Here is a 15467-nt window from a genome sequence, read left to right on the forward strand (position 1 = left end):
AGACTGCAGGATTTCATAAGAGAATTGAATTCCAACCCATTCGGTGATTTCTTGACATATACAGCGAGCAGAGAAAAGGTGGAGTTTTTAGATCTCACTATAAGGAATACTAATGAAAAATTAGAAACTAATTCTTATAGGAAACCTACAGCCACTAATAATATTTTATGTGCAGAGAGTAGTCATCATCCTTCAATCATCACAGGGTTGCCGGTTGGGGAATATCTTTGCATTAGAAGAAACTGCTTCACATACGAGTCATTTAAAGCAGTAGCACAAAATCTGAGAGATAGATTATTGCTTAGGGGTTAGTCACGCAAATCCTTAGCTAGGGCATATCAATAAGCCTTAAATAAGGATAGGAAAGACTTGCTAAGACCCAAAGTCAAATCTAACCCTAGTATATTATCTCAACATATTCGTCCGAGAGTGCTCAAATTAAAAATATCTTTGGGAAATATTGGCATATATTAAAGGCAGACGATCAGTTAAAACTTTGGTTCCTGATAAACCCTATGTTTACATTTAGGAGACCTAAAAATATAAGTGACTACCTAACAAGGAGTCACTTTGATAGAAATGCCAAGAAACCCCCTCTCTCTACAAAGGTTCTGTTCAATGCGGTAAATGTAAAGTTTGCCAGCATATGGTGAAAAAAGAGACAGTAAAGGATAGATTCAATAAAACATGGTTCATCAACAATTACATTAACTGTAAGAGAACAAATGTGATTTATTGTATCTCCTGTAACTGTAATATTTTCTATGTTGGTATGACCACAAGGTCACTGGGTATAAGAATTACTGAACATCTGAGTAACATCAGGAAAGCTAAAAAAGATCTAGAGAAAGATAAAAAAATCACCAGTGTTGCAAAAGACTTTCTGCAACATCATAAAGGTGACACACGAGCATTAAAATGCTGGGGTCTGGAGAAATGAAAACCTGGCATTAGGGGGGCGATTGTGAACGTCTGCTGCTTAAACAAGAAACAAAGTGGATCTTTAGGTTGGACTGTGTAATGCCTAAGGGTATGAATGAATCCAGTGTTTGGGTGTAGTAAGCTGTTTGCTATTATATACCACTCACTAGATACGATTAGTAAAGACATGGCACAGGGATATGATGGGAGAGAATGATACTACATGTTTATTTGACAGTCACTCTTCATAGTGGGACTTAGCATAAAACCCTAATGCGAGGAACGATTAGTGTGAAACTGGAGGTTTCCTTAGGTAATGGGATATATATTGTGCAGTCCCAATGTCATATTTTAGCCTGTTTTGTTTACAGGGTACAGATTATGTAGGAATCATTTATATTACGTGTCTAGAAGTTCAGTCTATGTAGAATAGTAATGGATATATGACACGTATATAGTGAGATTAATTCCGCGCAAACACTGATCTTAAACCCCACACGCTGTAATATGAATTAGAATAGCATATCATGTAAAAGTTTACTCGATTGTACGTACCCAATGGAAGAGTATCTTTGATACACACACCCTCTACCTAACCTATCGGATACTAGATGAAAGGCGGAGCATTATGATGCTACGAGATGTGATTGGGTGCAGGCAGCATACACATTAGTGCATGGTTTTCAGGTGAGTGTGTGTCTTCTGGAGGTATATAGAACCCAATCAGAAACACACAAAGGGTATACGCCCTTTAGCTGATGAATCACAGATCTGAAATTTTGGTAGGGGAGGGGTATTATGCCGCGGAGCGTCGTTATAGGCGGATCAACTTCCATAATGGGTTTTTAAAGCAGAGCGCCTAGTAACTCGACTTCTCAGTTTGTAAAAATTACTTGAACATTGATAAAGGACGTTTTTTAAGGCCAAAGCACGTTTGTTATTTACTGTGTGGTATGCCCCTGGCACCTTAAGCCAACGTCTGCAGTTATCGGCCAGGAAACAGGGGGGTTACATACGCAGTTCTTTTAGTGTGGGGGTGGTTATCTGGCAGGATTACCTGCTTTTTACTTATTAATTACTAGTCGATAAGCTTGCCCAGAGGGCAGTCTAATTATTTTTTAAACTACAGATGTAGAAACAACGTATTTTGTAACTCTTCTTTTATATAAATATTTAAGCTACAGGTGTAGCAATACTAGAACTTGAATGGACTACTATCTTAAATATATCAAAAATATTTTCTATATAATAAGCTACAAATATAGCCACACTCTAATTAGACAAACTACTGTCCTAAATAAATACAAATGGCTAGATTACGAGTTTTGCGTTAGGCTTAAAAAGCAGCGTTAGCCGATCCTAACGCTGCTTTTTAACGCCCGCTGGTATTAAGAGTCTTGAAGGTACAGGCTCACCGCTTACTTTTTGGCCAGACTTGGAAATACTGCAAATCCACTTACGTAAATTGTGTATCCTCTTTTTTCAATGGGACCTTCATAGCGCCGGTATTACGAGTCTGCCAAAAAGTGAGCGGTAGACCCTCTCCTGTCAAGACTGGTACCGCATTTAAAAGTCAGTAGTTAAGAGTTTTATCGTATAACGCCGTAGCATAAAAATCTTAACTAAAGTGCTAAAAAGTACACTAACACCCATTAACTACCTATTAACCCCTAAACCGAGGCCCTCCCGCATCGCAAACACTAAAAAATAATTTTTAACCCCTAATCTGCTGAACCGGACATCACCGCCACTATAATAAACATATTAAACCCTAAACCTCCGCACTCCCGCCTCGCAAACATTAGTTAAATATTATTAACCCCTAATCTGCCGTCCCTAACATCGCTGACACCTACCTACATTTATTAACCCCTAATCTGCCGCCCCCAACGTCGTCGCCACTATACTAAAATTATTAATCCCTAAATCTAAGTCTAACCCCCCCTAACTTAAATATAATTAAAAGAAATCTAAATAAAAATTACTATCAGTAACTAAATTATTCCTATTTAACACAAAATACTTACCTATGAAATAAACCCTAAGCTGGCTACAATATAACTAATAGTTACATTGTAGCTATCTTAGGGTTTATTTTTATTTTAAAGGCAAGTTTGTATTTATTTTAACTAGGTAGAATAGTTATTAAATAGTTATTAACTATTTAATAACTACCTAGCTAAAATAAATGCAAATTGACCTGTAAAATAAAACCCAACCTAAGTTACACTAACACCTAACACTACACTACAATTAAATTAACTAAATTAAATACAATTAAATACAATTAAATAAAACAAACAATTAACAATTAACAATTAAAAATAAACCCTAAGCTAGCTACAATGTAACTATTAATTATATTGTAGCTAGCTTAGGGTTTATTTTATAGGTAAGCATTTAGTTTTAAATAGGAATAATTTAGTTGACAGGAATATTTATTTCAATTTCTTTTAATTATATTTAAGTTAGGGGGTGTTAGGTTTAGGGTTAGACTTAGGTTTAGGGGTTAATAACTTTAATATAGTGGTGGCGACGTTGGGGGCAGCAGATTAGGGGTTAAAAAATGTAGGTAGGTGACGGTGATGTTAGAGCCGGCAGATTAGAGGTTAATAATATTTAACTAATGTTTTCGAGGCGGGACTGCAGCGGTTTAGGGGTTAATATGTTTTTTATAGTGGTGTTGACGTTGGGGGTGGCAGATTAGCGGTTAATAAGTATAATGTAGGTGGTGGCGGTGTCCGGAACGGCAGATAAGGGGTTAATAATTATAATGTAGGTGTCGGCGATGTCATGGGCGGCAGATTAGGGGTTAATAAGTGTAAGATTAGGGGTGTTTAGACTCGGGGTTCATGTTAGGGTGTTAGGTGTAGAGATAAAATGTATTTCCCCATAGGAATCAATGGGGCTGCGTTAAGGAGTTTTGCACTGCTTTTTTGCAGGTGTTAGACTTTTTCTCAGCCGGCTCTCCCCGTTAATTCCTATGGGGAAATCGTGCATGAGCACGTTTACCCAGCTCACCGCTAACGTAAGCAGTGCTGGTATTGGAGTGTGGTAATGAGCAAGATTTTGCTCAACGCTCACTTCTTGTCTTTTAACGACGGGTTTGTAAAAACCTGTAATACCAGCACTGTCTGTAAGTGAGCGGTGAGCATAAACTGCTCGTTAGCAATGCATAGCCTCTAACGCAAAACTCGTAATCTGGGCCAAAGTTTCTTCTCTTTAAATTATATCTACTTTAAATATATTTCTTTATATACATAACCCCTAAACCGCAAAACCCCTACATCGCAATAAACCTATTTACCCTATTAACCCCTAAACTGCAAAATCCCTACATCGCAATAAACCTATTTACCCTATTAACCCCTAAACCGCAAAACCCCTACATCCCAATAAACCTATTGACCCCATTAACCCCTATTTACCCTATTAACCCCTAAACCGCAAAACCCCTACATCGCAATAAACCTATTTAACTTATAAACCCTTTAAACCGCCAAAACCCACAACGCAAATAACTATTTAAGTAACTAAGTACAGTACACTAACCTAACACCCCCTAACCTAACAACCCCTAACCTAACATCCCATTAAATAAACCCATATTACCTAAACTAATAGATTCTAAAGTTACACAAAAAAAGTTTACAAAAAATAAAAAAAACTAACATTACAGAAAATAAAAAAATCAAATTATAAAATTTAACAAAATTAAACCTAATCCCTATGAAAATAAAAACACCCCCTACTCTAAGAATAAACTTCCAGTAGCCCTTAAAAGGGCTTTTTGCAGGACATTGCCCCAAGATAATCAACTCTTTTTCAAGAAAATACACAAAGCCCCTCCACCCACCAAACCCCCCCAAATAAAATAACCTAACACTAAAAAACCTTAACTACCCATTGCCTGAAAAGGGCATTTGTTTGGGCATTGTCCTTAAAAGGTCATTATGCTCTTTTTCTGCCCATCCCTAATCCTAAATTAAACAAATCCCCCCCCCCCAAAAAAAACCTTACAAAATCCTAAGTCTAACCCCCAGGATGGTACTCATGGTTCCTGAAGTCCGGCGGAGAAGGTCCTGTTCCAGGCGGTGAAGTCTTCTTCCAAGCGCAACCTCTTCTTCTTCCAGGAAGGTTTTTTGGGGGAATTTTTTTGATTTAGATTAGGGATGGGCAGAAAAAGAGCTAAATGTCCTTTTAAGGGCAATGCCCAAACAAATGCCCTTTTCAGGGGAATGGGTAGTTTAGGTTTTTTAGTGTTCAGTTATTTTATTTGGGGGGGTTTGGTGGGTGGGGGGGGTTTACTGTTAGGGGGGGCTTTGTGTATTTTCTTGTAAAAGAGCTGATTATCTTGGGGCAATGCCCGGCAAAAAGCCCTTTTAAGGGCTACTGGTAGTTTATTCTTAGAGTAGGGGTGTTTTTATTTTGGGGGGTCTTTTATTTTCATAGGGATTAGGTTTAATTTTGTTAAATTTAGTAATTAGATTTTTTTATTCTGTAATGTTAGCTTTTTTATTTTTTGTAAACTTTTTTTGTAACTTTAGAATGTATTAGTTTAGGTAATATGGGTTTATTTAATGGGGTATTAGGTTAGGGGTTGTTAGGTTAGGGGGTGTTAGGTTAGTGTAATGTACTTATTTAAATAGTATTTGCATTGTGAGTTTTGGCGGTTTAGAGCGTTAATAAGTTAAATAGGTTTATTGCAATGTAGGGGTTTTGCGGTTTAGGGGTTAATAGGGTAAATAGGTTTACTGTGATGTGGTGTTTTTGCGGTTTAGGGGTTAATACTTCGTGTAGGATTTTTTTTGTTATATTTCGTGTGGCCGGTGTTTTTTTTTTTTTTTTCTTAACACTTGATGTGGACGGTTAGTTTGTTTTTTTAAATACTTTAATGTGGGCGATTAGTTGTTGCTTTTGTAATGCTCCGTTTGCCTTTGCTGCATCCCGGTGGATTCTGAAAATTCACTGCATCCAGGTGAATTATTTTGTCCTTGCGCTACCAACATTCCATTGAGGATGCGTGCGCAACTGCCGACGGCGACGGACATTACAAACACAATTATAGTATAGATTTGATTAAAGGTTAAGTTTTAAACCTATATTTATCCTACTTAGAGGAAGAGGGCTATTAAACCCTAAATCCCTTTTCCCTAATTCTCTGTTTTTGGGGTATTGTTAGTAACAACTAATCTAAACCATAACTAACCCACATGCCAACTAATCTACATATAAACTAGCCCATACACTAATTAACCTGTGCAATAACTATTCTAAACCATAACTAATCTACATAAAAACTAGCCCATACACTAACCTGTGCAATAACTAATCTAAACCATAACTAACCCACATGCCAACTAATCTACATATAAACTAACTAGCCCATACACTAACTAACCATTGCAACAACTAATCAAGACCATAACCAACCCACATGCCAACTAATCTACATATAAACTAGCCCATACACTAATTAATCTGTGCAATAACTAATCTAAACCATAACTAACCCACATGCTAACTAATCTGCATATAAACTAGCCCATACACTAATTAATCTGTGCAATAACTAATCTAAACCATAACTAACCCACATGCCAACTAATCTACATATAAACTAGCCCATACAATAATTAATCTGTGCAATAACTAATCTAAACCATAACTAACCCACATGCCAACTAATCTACATATAAACTAGCCCATACACTAATTAACCTGTGCAATAATTAATCTAAACCATAACTAACCCACATGCCAACTAATCTACATATAAACTAGCCCATACACTAATTAATCTGTGCAATAACTAATCTAAACCATAAACAACCCACATGCCAACTAATCTACATATAAACTAGCCCATACACTAATTAATCTCTGCAATAACTAATATAAACCATTACTAGACCACATGCCAACTAATCTACATATAAACTAGCCCATACACTAATTAATCTGTGCAATAACTAACCTAAACCATAATTAACCCACATGCCAACTAATCTACATATAAACTAGCACATACATTAATTAACCTGTGCAATAACTAATATAAACCCTTACTAAACCACATGCCAACTAATCGACATATAAACTAGCCCATACACTAATTAACCTGTGCAACAAGTAATCTAAACCATAACTAACCCATGTGCCAACTTATGTATATTTAAATTAGCCCATGCACTAATTAACCATTGCTAAAACGAATCTAAATGATAACTAACCTACATGCCAACTAATCTACATATAAACTAGCCCATACACAAAAACTAATCTAAACGATAACTAATCTACATATAAACTAGCCCATACACTATTTAACTTGTGCAACAACTAATCTAAACCATAACTAACCCACATGCCTAGTAATCTACATATAAACTAGCCCATACACAAAAACTAATCTAAACGATAACTAATATACATATAAACTAGCCCATACACAAAAACTAATCTAAACGATAACTAATCTACATATAAACTAGCCCATACACTAACCTGTGCATCAACAAATCTAAACCATAACTAACCCACAGTCCCACACGCCAATTTACGTATATACAAACTAGCCTATACACTATTTAACTTGTGCAACAACTAATCTAAACCATAACTAACCCACATGCCAACTAATCTACATATAAACTACCCCATACACTAACTTGTGCAACAACTAATCTAAACCATAACTAACCCACATGCCAACTTACGCATATACAAACTAGCGGCTACCCCATACACTAACTTGTGCAACAACTAATCTAAACCATAACTAACCCACATGCCTAGTAATCTACATATAAACTAGCCCATACACAAAAACTAATCTAAACGATAACTAATCTACATATAAACTAGCCCATACACTAACCTGTGCATCAACAAATCTAAACCATAACTAACCCACAGTCCCACACGCCAATTTACGTATATACAAACTAGCCTATACACTATTTAACTTGTGCAACAACTAATCTAAACCATAACTAACCCACATGCCAACTAATCTACATATAAACTACCCCATACACTAACTTGTGCAACAACTAATCTAAACCATAACTAACCCACATGCCAATTTACGCATATACAAACTAGCGGCTAGCCCATACACTAATGGCCCTCAACCACTAACCGACACCCTAACTAACCTACATGCCTTCTAACCAACAGATAGATATACATAGATAAATAACAAACTCAGACTCATGTTCCCATCTTCATCTGTTTTCCAGGTTGCTTGTGGAGTTTCCTGCAACTGGTGGTGCTATTCCATCCTGGCAGATTCGCACAGTCAAGCTCATCCGATACGTCTGTGGCTGGGACTACTTCATAATCGCCTGTGAAATTGTCTTTTGCGTCTTTATATTTTACTATGTTGTGGAGGAAATGTTGGAGCTTAGAATACATAAATTCAGATATTTCACAAGCATCTGGAATATCCTTGACGTTGTTGTAATACTGGTATGTACGCAGTATATAAATATGGATTCCCATATCTAGCGCACCAGTACTTAATCCGCAGCCAGCTGGGTCTTTAGAGTTGTGTATGACTAATTAACTTTAGTAGGATGAGAGTATTTCAGTAGTTTTCTCGTGATCTTGCTGAGCCATTATAATCATATCATATATGGTAATGCAATTTTATACATATGGGAATAATTCATTTGTGCATTCAGTCATTATTCTCACAGTCAGACTCACTGATAGACAGTCATTAATCTCAGTCAGATTCAGTGATAGACAGTCATTATTCTCATAGTCAGACTCACTAATAGACAGTCATTATTCTCACAGTCAGACTCAGTGATAGACAGTCATTATTCTCACAGTCAGACTCACTGATAGACAGTCATTATTCTCACAGTCAGACTCACTGATAGACAGTCATTATTCTCACAGTCAGACTCAGTGATAGACGGTCATTAATCTCACAGTCAGACTCACTGATAGACAGTCATTATTCTCACAGTCAGACTCAGTGATAGACAGTCATTAATCTCACAGTCAGACTCAGTGATAGACAGTCATTATTCTCACAGTCAGACTCACTAATAGACAGTCATTATTCTCACAGTCATACTCAGTGATAGACAGTCATTATTCTCATAGTCAGACTCACTAATAGACAGTCATTATTCTCACAGTCAGACTCACTGATAGACAGTCATTATTCTTACAGTCATACTCAGTGATAGACAGTCATTATTCTCACAGTCAGACTCAGTGATAGACAGTCATTATTCTCACAGTCAGACTCACTGATAGACAGTCATTATTCTCACAGTCAGACTCACTGATAGACAGTCATTATTCTCACAGTCAGACTCAGTGATAGACAGTCATTAATCTCAGTCAGACTCACTGATAGACAGTCATTATTCTCATAGTCAGACTCACTAATAGACAGTCATTATTCTCACAGTCAGACTCAGTGATAGACAGTCATTATTCTCACAGTCAGACTCACTGATAGACAGTCATTATTCTCACAGTCAGACTCATTGATAGACAGTCATTATTCTCACAGTCAGACTCAGTGATAGACAGTCATTATTCTCACAGTCAGACTCAGTGATAGACAGTCATTATTCTCACAGTCAGACTCACTGATAGACAGTCATTATTCTCACAGTCAGACTCAGTGATAGACAGTCATTATTCTCACAGTCAGACTCACTAATAGACAGTCATTATTCTCACAGTCAGACTCACTGATAAACTGTCATTATTCTCACAGTCAGACTCACTGATAGACAGTCATTATTCTCACAGTCAGACTCACTGATAGACAGTCATTATTCTCACAGTCAGACTCAGTGATAGACGGTCATTATTCTCACAGTCAGACTCAGTGATAGACGGTCATTATTCTCACAGTCAGACTCACTGATAGACAGTCATTATTCTCACAGTCAGACTCACTGATAGACAGTTATTATTCTCACAGTCAGACTCAGTGATAGACGGTCATTAATCTCACAGTCAGACTCAGTGATAGACAGTCATTATTCTCACAGTCAGACTCAGTGATAGACAGTCATTATTCTTACAGTCAGACCCACTGATAGACAGTCATTATTCTCACAGTCAGACTCAGTGATAGACAGTCATTATTCTCACAGTCAGACTCACTGATAGACAGTCATTATTCTCACAGTCAGACTCACTGATAGACAGTCATTATTCTCACAGTCAGACTCACTGATAGACAGTCATTATTCTCACAGTCAGACTCACTAATAGACTGTCATTATTCTCACAGTCAGACTCACTGATAGACAGTCATTATTCTCACAGTCAGACTCACTGATAGACAGTCATTATTCTCACAGTCAGACTCAGTGATAGACAGTCATTATTCTCACAGTCAGATTCACTGATAGACAGTCATTATTCTCACAGTCAGACTCACTAATAGACAGTCATTATTCTCACAGTCAGACTCACTGATAGACAGTCATTATTCTCACAGTCAGACTCACTGATAGACAGTCATTATTCTCACAGTCAGACTCACTGATAGACAGTCATTATTCTCATAGTCAGACTCAGTGATAGACAGTCATTATTCTCACAGTCAGACTCACTGATAGACAGTCATTATTCTCATAGTCAGACTCAGTGATAGACAGTCATTATTCTCACAGTCAGACTCACTGATAGACAGTCATTATTCTCACAGTCAGACTCACTGATAGACAGTCATTATTCTCACAGTCAGACTCACTGATAGACAGTTATTATTCTCACAGTCAGACTCAGTGATAGACGGTCATTAATCTCACAGTCAGACTCACTGATAGACAGTCATTATTCTCACAGTCAGACTCAGTGATAGACAGTCATTAATCTCACAGTCAGACTCACTGATAGACAGTCATTATTCTCACAGTCAGACTCAGTGATAGACGGTCATTAATCTCACAGTCAGACTCACTGATAGACAGTCATTAATCTCACAGTCAGACTCAGTGATAGACAGTTATTATTCTCACAGTCAGACTCACTGATAGACAGTCATTATTCTCACAGTCAGACTCACTGATAGACAGTCATTATTCTCACAGTCAGACTCACTGATAGACAGTCATTATTCTCACAGTCAGACTCACTGATAGACAGTCATTATTCTCACAGTCAGACTCAGTGATAGACAGTCATTATTCTCACAGTCAGACTCAGTGATAGACTGTCATTATTCTCACAGTCAGATTCACTGATAGACAGTCATTATTCTCACAGTCAGACTCACTAATAGACAGTCATTATTCTCACAGTCAGACTCACTGATAGACAGTCATTATTCTCACAGTCAGACTCACTGATAGACAGTCATTATTCTCACAGTCAGACTCACTGATAGACAGTCATTATTCTCACAGTCAGACTCACTGATAGACAGTCATTATTCTCACAGTCAGACTCAGTGATAGACAGTCATTATTCTCACAGTCAGACTCAGTGATAGACGGTCATTAATCTCACAGTCAGACTCACTGATAGACAGTCATTATTCTCACAGTCAGACTCAGTGATAGACAGTCATTAATCTCACAGTCAGACTCAGTGATAGACAGTCATTATTCTCACAGTCAGACTCACTGATAACTGTCATTATTCTCACAGTCAGACTCACTGATAGACAATCATTATTCTCACAGTCAGACTCACTGATAGACAGTCATTATTCTCACAGTCAGACTCACTAATAGACTGTCATTATTCTCACAGTCAGACTCACTGATAGACAGTCATTATTCTCACAGTCAGACTCACTGATAGACAGTCATTATTCTCACAGTCAGACTCAGTGATAGACAGTCATTATTCTCACAGTCAGACTCACTGATAGACAGTCATTATTCTCACAGTCAGACTCACTGATAGACAGTCATTATTCTCACAGTCAGACTCACTGATAGACAGTCATTATTCTCACAGTCAGACTCACTGATAGACAGTCATTATTCTCACAGTCAGACTCACTGATAGACAGTCATTATTCTCACAGTCAGACTCACTGATAGACAGTCATTATTCTCAAAGTCAGACTCACTGATAGACAGGTCATTATTCTCACAGTCAGACTCACTGATAGACAGTCATTATTCTCACAGTCAGACTCACTGATAGACGGTCATTATTCTCACAGTCAGACTCACTGATAGACAGTCATTATTCTCATAGTCAGACTCACTGATAGACGGTCATTATTCTCACAGTCAGACTCGCTGATAGACAGTCATTATTCTCACTCGTCAGACTCACTGATAGACAGTCATTATTCTCACAGTCAGACTCACTGATAAACTGTCATTATTCTCACAGTCAGACTCACTAATAGACAGTCATTATTCTCACAGTCAGACTCACTGATAGACAGTCATTATTCTCACAGTCAGACTCACTGATAGACAGTCATTATTCTCACAGTCAGACTCAGTGATAGACAGTCATTATTCTCACAGTCAGACTCACTGATAGACAGTCATTATTCTCACAGTCAGACTCAGCTGATAGACAGTCATTATTCTCACAGTCAGACTCACTGATAGACAGTCATTATTCTCACAGTCAGACTCAGCTGATAGACAGGTCATTATTCTCACAGTCAGACTCACTGATAGACAGTCATTATTCTCACAGTCAGACTCAGCTGATAGACAGTCATTATTCTCACAGTCAGACTCACTGATAGACAGTCATTATTCTCACAGTCAGACTCACTGATAGACAGTCATTATTCTCACAGTCAGACTCACTGATAGACAGTCATTATTCTCACAGTCAGACTCACTGATAGACAGTCATTATTCTCACAGTCAGACTCAGTGATAGACAGTCATTATTCTCACAGTCAGACTCAGTGATAGACTGTCATTATTCTCACAGTCAGATTCACTGATAGACAGTCATTATTCTCACAGTCAGACTCACTAATAGACAGTCATTATTCTCACAGTCAGACTCACTGATAGACAGTCATTATTCTCACAGTCAGACTCACTGATAGACAGTCATTATTCTTACAGTCAGACTCACTAATAGACAGTCATTATTCTCACAGTCAGACTCACTGATAGACAGTCATTATTCTCACAGTCAGACTCACTGATAGACGGTCATTATTCTCACAGTCAGACTCACTGATAGACAGTCATTATTCTCACAGTCAGACTCACTGATAGACGGTCATTATTCTCACAGTCAGACTCACTGATAGACAGTCATTATTCTCATAGTCAGACTCACTGATAGACGGTCATTATTCTCACAGTCAGACTCGCTGATAGACAGTCATTATTCTCATAGTCAGACTCACTGATAGACAGTCATTATTCTCACAGTCAGACTCACTGATAAACTGTCATTATTCTCACAGTCAGACTCACTAATAGACAGTCATTATTCTCACAGTCAGACTCACTGATAGACAGTCATTATTCTCACAGTCAGACTCACTGATAGACAGTTATTATTCTCACAGTCAGACTCAGTGATAGACGGTCATTAATCTCACAGTCAGACTCACTGATAGACAGTCATTATTCTCACAGTCAGACTCAGTGATAGACAGTCATTAATCTCACAGTCAGACTCACTGATAGACAGTCATTATTCTCACAGTCAGACTCAGTGATAGACGGTCATTAATCTCACAGTCAGACTCACTGATAGACAGTCATTAATCTCACAGTCAGACTCAGTGATAGACAGTTATTATTCTCACAGTCAGACTCACTGATAGACAGTCATTATTCTCACAGTCAGACTCACTGATAGACAGTCATTATTCTCACAGTCAGACTCACTGATAGACAGTCATTATTCTCACAGTCAGACTCACTGATAGACAGTCATTATTCTCACAGTCAGACTCAGTGATAGACAGTCATTATTCTCACAGTCAGACTCAGTGATAGACTGTCATTATTCTCACAGTCAGATTCACTGATAGACAGTCATTATTCTCACAGTCAGACTCACTAATAGACAGTCATTATTCTCACAGTCAGACTCACTGATAGACAGTCATTATTCTCACAGTCAGACTCACTGATAGACAGTCATTATTCTCACAGTCAGACTCACTGATAGACAGTCATTATTCTCACAGTCAGACTCACTGATAGACAGTCATTATTCTCACAGTCAGACTCAGTGATAGACAGTCATTATTCTCACAGTCAGACTCAGTGATAGACGGTCATTAATCTCACAGTCAGACTCACTGATAGACAGTCATTATTCTCACAGTCAGACTCAGTGATAGACAGTCATTAATCTCACAGTCAGACTCAGTGATAGACAGTCATTATTCTCACAGTCAGACTCACTGATAAACTGTCATTATTCTCACAGTCAGACTCACTGATAGACAATCATTATTCTCACAGTCAGACTCACTGATAGACAGTCATTATTCTCACAGTCAGACTCACTAATAGACTGTCATTATTCTCACAGTCAGACTCACTGATAGACAGTCATTATTCTCACAGTCAGACTCACTGATAGACAGTCATTATTCTCACAGTCAGACTCAGTGATAGACAGTCATTATTCTCACAGTCAGACTCACTGATAGACAGTCATTATTCTCACAGTCAGACTCACTGATAGACAGTCATTATTCTCACAGTCAGACTCACTGATAGACAGTCATTATTCTCACAGTCAGACTCACTGATAGACAGTCATTATTCTTACAGTCAGACTCACTAATAGACAGTCATTATTCTCACAGTCAGACTCACTGATAGACAGTCATTATTCTCACAGTCAGACTCACTGATAGACGGTCATTATTCTCACAGTCAGACTCACTGATAGACAGTCATTATTCTCACAGTCAGACTCACTGATAGACGGTCATTATTCTCACAGTCAGACTCACTGATAGACAGTCATTATTCTCATAGTCAGACTCACTGATAGACGGTCATTATTCTCACAGTCAGACTCGCTGATAGACAGTCATTATTCTCATAGTCAGACTCACTGATAGACAGTCATTATTCTCACAGTCAGACTCACTGATAAACTGTCATTATTCTCACAGTCAGACTCACTAATAGACAGTCATTATTCTCACAGTCAGACTCACTGATAGACAGTCATTATTCTCACAGTCAGACTCACTGATAGACAGTCATTATTCTCACAGTCAGACTCAGTGATAGACAGTCATTATTCTCACAGTCAGACTCAGTGATAGACAGTCATTATTCTCACAGTCAGACTCACTGATAGACAATCATTATTCTCACAGTCAGACTCAGTGAAAGACAGTCATTATTCTCACAGTCAGACTCAGTGATAGACAGTCATTATTCTCACAGTCAGACTCAGTGATAGACAGTCATTATTCTCACAGACTCACTTATAGACAGTCATTATTCTCACAGTCAGACTCACTGATAGACAATCATTATTATCGCAGTTGGACTCCCTGACTGTTTCACTGAGTCTGACTGTGAGAATAATGACTGTCACTGAGTCTGACTGTGAGAATGACTGTCTATCAGTAAGTC

At 37.9% G+C, this 15467-nt stretch overlaps 1 protein-coding gene across 1 annotated transcript in view; it reads left to right on the forward strand.

The window, feature by feature from the left end:
- Nucleotides 1-15467, forward strand: part of LOC128639990 (polycystic kidney disease 2-like 1 protein) — a 400840-nt gene that overhangs the window by 211676 nt on the left and 173697 nt on the right. The window contains exon 5 of the mRNA XM_053692283.1: nucleotides 8166-8394. Within this exon, the coding sequence (XP_053548258.1) occupies nucleotides 8166-8394 (229 nt within the window). The remainder of the gene's footprint in view (nucleotides 1-8165; nucleotides 8395-15467) is intronic.

Source organism: Bombina bombina, chromosome 9 (genome assembly GCF_027579735.1).
Source record: "Bombina bombina isolate aBomBom1 chromosome 9, aBomBom1.pri, whole genome shotgun sequence".
NCBI classification, from domain to species: Eukaryota; Metazoa; Chordata; class Amphibia; order Anura; family Bombinatoridae; genus Bombina; species Bombina bombina.